Raw genomic sequence first — 8,698 nt, 5'->3', positions numbered from 1 at the left:
TCTCCCTCGTCGCCGGATGTGGCTCTGGCTCGTCTCTCTGAGGAGTTGAAAGATATCAAAGAGTCGCTCGAGAAAGCCTCGGCTGTGCGAGACTACGCGCTTGACGAATTCGTACGCATGACGCAAGCCCGCGACGAGATCCAGGCCAAGCTGGCGGATACCGAGCTTCAGCGTGACAGGGCGGCCACCGAGTGGGCAGATGCCAAGCGAACGCAAACGGAACTAGAATCCAAGATCCGTCGCATGAGTACGTGGATCCTCTTTTTTTCTCCTGGTAATCCCACATTCACTCGTTATATCTCCAGGTGACAAATTGAAGGATGCCGAGACAACTTCAACGCAACTATGGGATCAGCAAAATCTGCGAGATTGCTGGATCCAACTTACCAACTGCGCCCAGACACCGACTAACGGAGGGGGTCCCCCGATGATCCGTGTTCTGCTGAACTTTCCTCACCTTGTGTACCCGTCGGTAGGGCGGGATCTTGCTCTCTCGGTAACTTCCGAAGGGGTCAAGTGGTGAAGCTTGAGTGTCTTGGCGAGACGTGGGGATGGGGTGGAGCAGCAGTGGAAAATCTTCACTCTGCGTCCGTGGGTGGCTCCGAATCCTAAGCGAATATTCGAGCTTATGGATCCGGGGCCTAGATCGTGGATCTGGCCGTAGGGTTGCCTTGCGGGTGTGTTCCCTTGCCTTTGTAGTTCCTTTGCGTCGTACTTGCCGCCTCCTGTGACGGGATCTTGAGAGTTGAGATCTTCTAGGGTGTAACCGACCAAGTAGTAATTCGGTTAACCTGTTGGATCTGCACGTGTATAGGAAAAGCTCACTAGGTTGTAGGATCTGGCCAATGTATTATCCAGTTATGGCTACCAACACTAGGTTCGCTCCTGAAGATTGTAGTGTTTCTGAACGTTGCGAAAATGGTGACAGTAAACGTAACGAGGAAAGAATTGATGTCGCTGAAAGTGAAAGTGGATCAGTGGCTGGAACCTGTGAATCGTTCGTTGCCGAACAGGAGTTTGATGACGATGAAGAACAGATTCCTAGTGATGAGGAAACTACTGTCGCGAGTGTTTTAGCACCAGATGAGACCAGTGAATGCGGCGAGGTGACTCAGCTACAAAGTGACTTGGCACTGGAGCAGGACACCGAAATATCTGTCGGATATAGCACAAATCTTGCAGAAGACGAAAGTGGAGGATATTGTCGTGACGTGGTTGATGCAAGTACAGTCATCCCTATAGTACAAGAGAAACAAACAGGGAAACGAACACATCGTGAAGAGACACCTTCAGAAGTAGTACGAGCTGAGCACGATGCTGCTAAGAACGATGCGAAGAAGACTCGCACTGGCCTTAGAGAGTATCACGAGCGGCGACGACCTCGTTACTATGATGACTTTGTGATGAACGTGACGCTCAACGCACCACGCATTTTGGACAAGAACGGTCGGCCTGTTAGGGAAAATGACGTGCAAATACCTCGAAATCGTCGTGAAATGCTGCGGTCAAAGTGGAGAGAGTTTTACCTCCAGGCTGAGATGGAAGAAATGGCTGCTTTGACAGCAAGGGGTGTCATAAATGAGATTTCCGATGAAGAGAAGCTAAAAGACGCATTGCTTGTGCGCACGATGTGGGTATACGCACTGAAGTCTGATCACCAAGGATATGTGATTAGGTTCAAGGCGCGTATTGTAGCTCTGGGGAATCGCCAACGACCTGGCATCGACTTTCGAGAGACGTTTGCGCCGGTTGCGAGGATGTCTTCGTTCCGGTTGCTATTGGCGATCGCAGCTGAGTTGAATCTGAGTGTATACGGTGGAGATATAAACACCGCGTACTTGAATGCCTGGCTGGGGATCCGACAGTATCTGCATTCCATCGACGGATACCCATGTAAGGTGAATGGACATGTGTATGTCGTGCTGAAAGCGCTGTATGGTTTACGCCAGTCAGGACGTGAGTGGAATTCAGAGCTCAATCAATGGTTCATCGACCACGGCTACCAGCAATCATCAACTGAGCCTTATTTGTACTACCGGTTTGAAGGAAAAACGATAGCTTATGTGCTAGTGTACGTAGATGATATACTGGTGGCAACAAACGACGAACGGTTCAAGAAGAAATTGTTCAACGAATTGAACAAAGCCTGTGAAATCAGGGATCAAGGGTTGCTAAATCAGTATCTGGGCGTGGAAGTAAAACAATCATCGGAGAAGATAGTGCTTCATCAAGGCAAGTATGCGCGTGAGATCCTGAGCAAATTTGGATACCAGAATGCACGTGCTGTGGGAAATCCCATAGAAACCAACGTGCGCATGGCTTCTATGAAAGATGTTGAGGATTCGGACACTAGTTTTCCATACCGTGAGGCAATTGGAATGCTACTGTATTTGGCCACAAGTGCGAGACCAGATTTGACGTATGTCGTGGGTCAGCTAAGTCGATTTGTGGGGAAGCCATCACCGAAACACGTAGGCCCACAGCAGCGAGTGCTGCGCTACGTTGCAGGTACATTGGATCATGGAATTGAGTATTTGAGAAAGCAAGTCAAAACAAATGAAGTAGTTTATGAAGGGTTTTGTGATAGTGGTTGGGCCAGTGATCCAGAGCAACGCAAGAGCACTACAGGTTTCATTTTCTTGTTGGCTGGTGGAGCAATTGCATGGATGTCAAAACGCCAATCAATCATTGCACTGTCGACAGCTGAAGCAGAGTATGTGGCTGCGTACGAAGCTAGTATGGAGGCAGTGGCGGAGAGCAACATTTTGCAAGAAATTTTGCCACATCACCATGCTATTTTACGCATTGGGATCGACAATCAAGCGGCTCATGTAATGGCTACGAATTCTACATACAGCCGTCGAACGCGTCACATTAAGCTGCGCTGGCATTGCGTGCGTGAACAAGTGCAGAAAGGTGTCATTGACTTGCACAAGGTGAAGGGAGAGGTGAATCCGGCGGACAAGTTTACGAAACCTCTTGATAAGAAGAAACTGAGAGAGATGCTACGACTGGCAGAAGTTGGAGATGCAAAGTAGTTGAAGAGTGCTCTTCGAGGTGGGCGTTTTGTAATTCATTCCAGAGGTCTGGTTAAACGGAGTTGGGAAAGGAACTGAGAAGCTGCTACTGAGAAAACAGCTGAGACTCTAGTAGATCAGATCGTTGTATGAGAACGGGGTTGAACCCGTAAGTGTTGTTAGGAGCTCTGGTGGAGCACAACTAACGCTCAAATAATTCAGTCTTCTTTTTCATTGCAAGTGTGAACGTGCTCGGAACCGAGTTCCAAAAAGAACTACAGCCCTGAAGGCATGGACTTCTTGCTGAGCTCCATAGGTATTGATATTCATACTGGCCTAAACGAGTGGGAGTCTGTCAAGCAACGCTACAGCAACAACGCTCGAGAGAGCAACTGCGCTGAGCGCGAGCTTGTGTCGCTAAGAGAATTCAAGAACTGCTAAATTTTAATAAGCCAACGGGTGATCCGAGATACCGAACAGTGTCCCCGCTGCACATAGCATCCAGCGCCGTATCGAGGACTAGGTATACATGGCCAGCGACACCGACGACGAGCGGTCTCCCAATAATGCAGAGAACAACAATTCGAGCGATGAGTAAGAGGATGGCAACTCGACAGGAGATCACACCCCACCACCGCAAAATGCAGATGAGCGTGAACGAGGTACCTCGCACCAGTTTGCGAGTGCAGCTAAGATTAGGAAAACCCTTTGCTTTGGACTGACCAACCCTCCCGCTGCTTGATCAAGTAGCAGTAGCGAGTTCTATGCTGAAATCAGTGCCTCCGGAGGAACAACACGTCATTTACCTTCATCACCACAGACTGTGCTCCCTGGTGCTCCGCTGTTTGTACTATCATCTCGTTCAGCAAATATCGAGTCCAATTCCAGCCTGCGTACGTCGATTTACTCGGCAAACTCAGTACAGCACGAGCTGCAAGGACCCACACCAAGCACAAACCAACCGGCTACACCACGACCAAACCAGACACACTTGCGTACTGAAACTTCTGAGCGAATCCATCGCTCACGTTCAAGCCTTCAAGCCAGCGGGAGTACAATCGAAACAAATAGACTGCAGTCAACTGAGCGTCGAAGCTCCGGTAGACGTTCTTTTCAATCTAATTAAAGCAGTACAACGCAAAGTACTAGTCAATGTCAATGCCAAACCACCTCGACCAACCAAACGTCAACTGCCTATAATCTAGCAACGAGAGCAAAGCCCATCACAAATTCGTCGTCAGGAAAGGGTCGTAGATGATCTAAGAATCTTGCAACGACTACGTTCACGAGCTCGAAGAGTAAACACACTTTTGCGCCGTGAGTGCTTCGGACAGGGGCAAAATTTTAATGGACCTACCTTAAGTCAACTACATGGGCTTGCACGTTAGCGCACGTGTATGAGAAAGCGTAAGTTGCGTTTCACTTAGATCAACTATACTTTCGTCCAAAAGAATAAATTTACTTATAGGAAAGCAAAGCCAATTTCTGGGTTTATGAGAACTGTTTATTTGTTTGTTTGTTTTTCTCCTAATCTAATACAAGTAATGTAAATGAAAGGTATTTATCAACGAATGGTTGACAAGATTATTCTTATTGGTTGAAGATATTGACTTTTAACCAATGGATGCCTTGAATGCATGCAGACCAGCAGTCTGCCAAATGTAGCCCGCGCAAGAGTCCGCTCCAGCAGACCCTGTTACGTCTGTGCCTGCGCCTGCAGACACCACCACTTCAGTGTCTGCGAAAGCGAACACGCCCGCGACAGAAAGTATTATTTCTGTCACGCAATACCACGCTACGCTCAAGCAAAAGCATGCACAAGCTACGACTGACAAAGCGTCAGTCGTCATGGAGGGCTCGTCAATTATGTCTACTGGGGGAGACTTACCCATTGACGATGGGTCTGACATCAAAGGCGTCCCCATGGAAGACGAGGACACATCGTCTTCAGTTGTCGACTCTAAGTCGTTCGAACTAACGCTCGATTCCCCTGTTGGGTCGCGGCGTGGCCGTGATGATGTTCCGGACGCTGCTGAATCAAAGCGTCCGCAAAAATGAAGAAGGGGCTAAGTCACCTGTGCCGGTGCCTTCTTCTTCTTCGCGTACTGCACCTGAAGTACGCGCTCCCTGGATGCCAACTGCATCTGAAATCGCTGACAGGTTCGGCGCGACATCGGATGCCAACTGCATCTGAAATCGCTGACAGGTTCGGCGCGACGTCGCCGCCGAACCCGATAGAATTGTACGTGTGCAGCACCATCAATGATGACGCTGAGACCGTCGGCATGCACTTTGCTCTGTTAGCGGACCCAAGGCGCGACTACTACATCGTACTCTTCCATGAGCTTCGATGAAATGAGCCGAAGAAACTTCGCGCAAAAGCAAGTGCCCGAGTGGGTGGCACTTTGTCAGTCTTGGAACGCATTTGCTGTGAGCTTCAACAAAAATGTGAAAGGCTACCGCGAGCGTATTGTCGCGGCTCGCCAGCGCTTCAAGACCTTCTCGAAACGTCATCTCGTAAATTGCCTCCATATTGACGCTACGGAAGCGGAAATCCCCTGCGCAGCTCCACTTGAAACTGCGTGTTCGCACTGCCGCCTCGGGGTAGTGCGCTATTATGAACGTCATGTTCTCGGGTACACTCCCGTACATGTACCCGCTCCCTTGCGAAACATCCGTGCTTAACTCTGTTAGCGGACCCAAGGCGCGACTACTACATCGTACGCTTCCATGAGCTCCGATGAAATGAGTCGAAGCAACTTCGCGCAAAAACAAGTGCCCGAGTGGGTGGCACTTTGTCAGTCTTGGAACGCATTTGCTGTGAGCTTCAACAAAAATGTGAAAGGCTACCGCGAGCGTATTGTCGCGGCTCGCCAGCGCTTCAAGACCTTCTCGAAACGTCATCTCGTAAATTGCCTCCATATTGACGCTACGGAAGCGGAAATCCCCTGCGCAGCTCCACTTGAAACTGCGTGTTCGCACTGCCGCCTCGGGGTAGTGCGCTATTATGAACGTCATGTTCTCGGGTACACTCCCGTACATGTACCCGCTCCCTTGCGAAACATCCGTGCTCAACTTAAGTGCCGTGATGTATGTTGTACTGCTGATCAGGGTGAAGCGTTCCTTCTTCAAACTGGCGCTTAAGCTCACCCATGTGCTTTGCTATAGATATGTCGATCTGAGCCTGTTGTTTTTTACGCAGACCTGATTCTTGCCCTTGTGTCTCCTGTAGCCGATGTTGTATCGCTCCAAGACGTCTTGAACGCGACGAGAAGTCAGAAGACTCGAAAATGGCTTGTTCTTGACAGTGAAGCGAGGGCTGAAGCATGGGTGCTCGCTATCCTCAATGAGGACGACGCCAATTTCAGCGACAAGCTGGTTCGAGAGCTTGACACCAGCTCGCCGCAGTCTCTAAAACGCTGTCAGTAAAAGTGGGTACAGCCACATCCAGTGCTCTGCTAATTTGTTGCCCCTCCCATTTAGAGCTTTTACGACGAATACATGTCGGATACGTTGTCTTCCACTCGCATACTTGAGCTGCTTAGGGTCCTCTAGGCTTTTAGCTGGGTCAACACGCTTCTTCCTCCAGTCGCGAGCCTTGTTCACGTTTACCCTTCTATCGGAGGAGCGAAACAGCGAAGGAAAGAAGTCGATAGTTCTACCATAGAGACCTTTAGAACCTCGGAGAGCTGGATCCAGCTCCATCCAGTCGGTGCACCACACACGATCGCAGAGAGAAACGACCTGCTGAAGCTTGCGCGGCACCTCTTCTACCATGCCTGTTTTAGAGTGAGAAAACACTTGGAGGTTGCGAGTGAAAAATACAGTAACAGAATACATGGCTGCTGTTGCCAGCATGCCTAATCTTGGTGTATGTTCAATTGTGGTGTATGACTAATTTAGGTGTATGCGCAGTTTACTTTCGTATAAGTACGATGCATGACGATTTAAGTCCCACGACTAATTAGGGTGAACGATGTATAGACACTAGCTGTGGTGTCGGCGGGTCAGCTCCGGGGGTTGACACGGTCGTGGTTGGTTCGAAAATCCCGAAGGGCTCCGCCAAAAGGCGTCGAGGTGACAAGGACGTGTTGACTCCGGGAGTCGACACAAATTCGATATCAACATCGACAGGGAACCCTGCCGACAGCCGTCGAGGTGATGACAGCGCGTCAGCTCCGGGAGCTGACGACGCAGCAAGCTGTGTTGGCGGTTGCAAACGTCCAACACTAAAAACACTTGCGCGCTCGCGTGCAGTCGGGCTGCACGACGAAGCGTAATACAATCAAGCCGGGCTTGATCATTCGCGTCCGCGGAAAGAATCCACCGACGGCTACAACGGAAATCCGACCAAGGCCGGGACTGGACGAGAAACGTGTAAAGCCAGGATTCACAATAACAAAAGACGGCGCAAGCAACGAAAGATGTGCAAGTCTCGGTCCGGAACCGAGGCGATACAAGCGATGTCTGCCTGTCGGAGGTGCCGTCGGACGTCGAGACATTGAACGTCTTGACGCGGACCCGTACCGGAGTTCAGTATCGGTCAATGTAACTGAAGAAACCTCCGATGAGTGCGTCGGAGGTGACGTCGCTTCCAGTCGTGGACTGGATGCGCTTCGCAAAAGACCTATATAATGGACGCATCGAACAGATATGCATCCTTTCGGATATCGAAAGGATGAAAAGCGAAACAAAAAAGTTGAAACAGCTCCACGCTACGAAAACCGCTGAGAGTAAGTACACTCTCAGCGCGAAGACGAAGAAGCAGCGCTTCGACGAGCAGAGCTGGGACTTATTGAAGCCGACTCCCGTCTACGATGTTCTGCTGGAGCACAAGGATGTGCTCCCGGAAGAGATTCCTGCGGAGCTTTCGCATGATAAGGGCATACAGCACGAGATCGACCTCGTGCCGGGCACGAAGTACTGTGTGACGTGACAGTGGCTACTGCCGCGAGATCAAGTAGAGGCAATAGACGACTTCTTTGAAAGTCGTCGTAAAGCGGTCCAAGTGCGGGAAGCAAAGTCCCCGCACAGCGCACCAACGTTCTGTGCCAAGAAGCCACAGAGCGGATGGCGCATCGTTCATGCTTACAGCAAGCTGAACAATGAGACGATATCAGCGCAGATGCCGATACACAAAAAGATGTTATCAGCTATTCGATGGCCAAGGACATCATCTATAGTGCTCTTGATCTGCGCGATGGGCTCTATCAGATCCGGATGTGTGAGAGGGACATTCCTCTCACGGCGGTGAGCACTCCAAGCGGTATGTTTTGGGAGTGGCTCGTATTGCTGTAGGGACTGAAGGAACGCCCCTTCAATCTTCAATAGATGTGTTACACATCAGCTACGCTCAGTGCGTGACTTCGCACCGAGCTACTTCGACGACGTGTTCGCTCACAGCCGGGCTGTGGGCGGAAAGACTGACGTTGAGGTGCACAAAGAGCACCTCCGTCAACTGCTAGGGATTTTGCGTAAATATAATCGTGATGCGAGCCTGAAGCAATGTATCCTCAGGGCTAGCGGGATACCTGTCCTTGGGTGTCTCGTCGGGAAGAACGGCGTACGCCCTGACCCAGAAAAGGTCAGATTGACGAATGAATGGCCCACGCCATCCAATGTGAAGGAACCGAGGCAGTTCCTTGGACTTGCAACGTACTTGTGCAAGTACGTGGGCAAGA

At 50.3% G+C, this 8,698-nt stretch overlaps 1 protein-coding gene across 1 annotated transcript; it reads right to left on the bottom strand.

Moving 5' to 3' along the window:
- Nucleotides 1–6,179: 6,179 nt before the first annotated feature.
- On the bottom strand, nt 6,180–7,321 carry PITG_13181 (uncharacterized protein; the record flags this gene model as incomplete). Its single annotated transcript, XM_002900651.1, has 3 exons — nt 6,180–6,428; nt 6,510–6,675; nt 7,257–7,321. 3 exons carry the CDS (start codon nt 7,319–7,321, stop codon nt 6,180–6,182), a joined length of 480 nt encoding a protein of 159 aa, XP_002900697.1.
- Between the last annotated feature and the right edge of the window lie 1,377 nt (nt 7,322–8,698).

The sequence above is a fragment of the Phytophthora infestans genome, genomic scaffold, assembly GCF_000142945.1.
Source record: "Phytophthora infestans T30-4 supercont1.25 genomic scaffold, whole genome shotgun sequence".
Taxonomy (NCBI): Eukaryota; Oomycota; class Peronosporomycetes; order Peronosporales; family Peronosporaceae; genus Phytophthora; species Phytophthora infestans.
The sequence above is the reverse complement of the archived record's forward strand: the minus strand, read 5'-3'. Positions and strand labels throughout refer to the sequence as shown.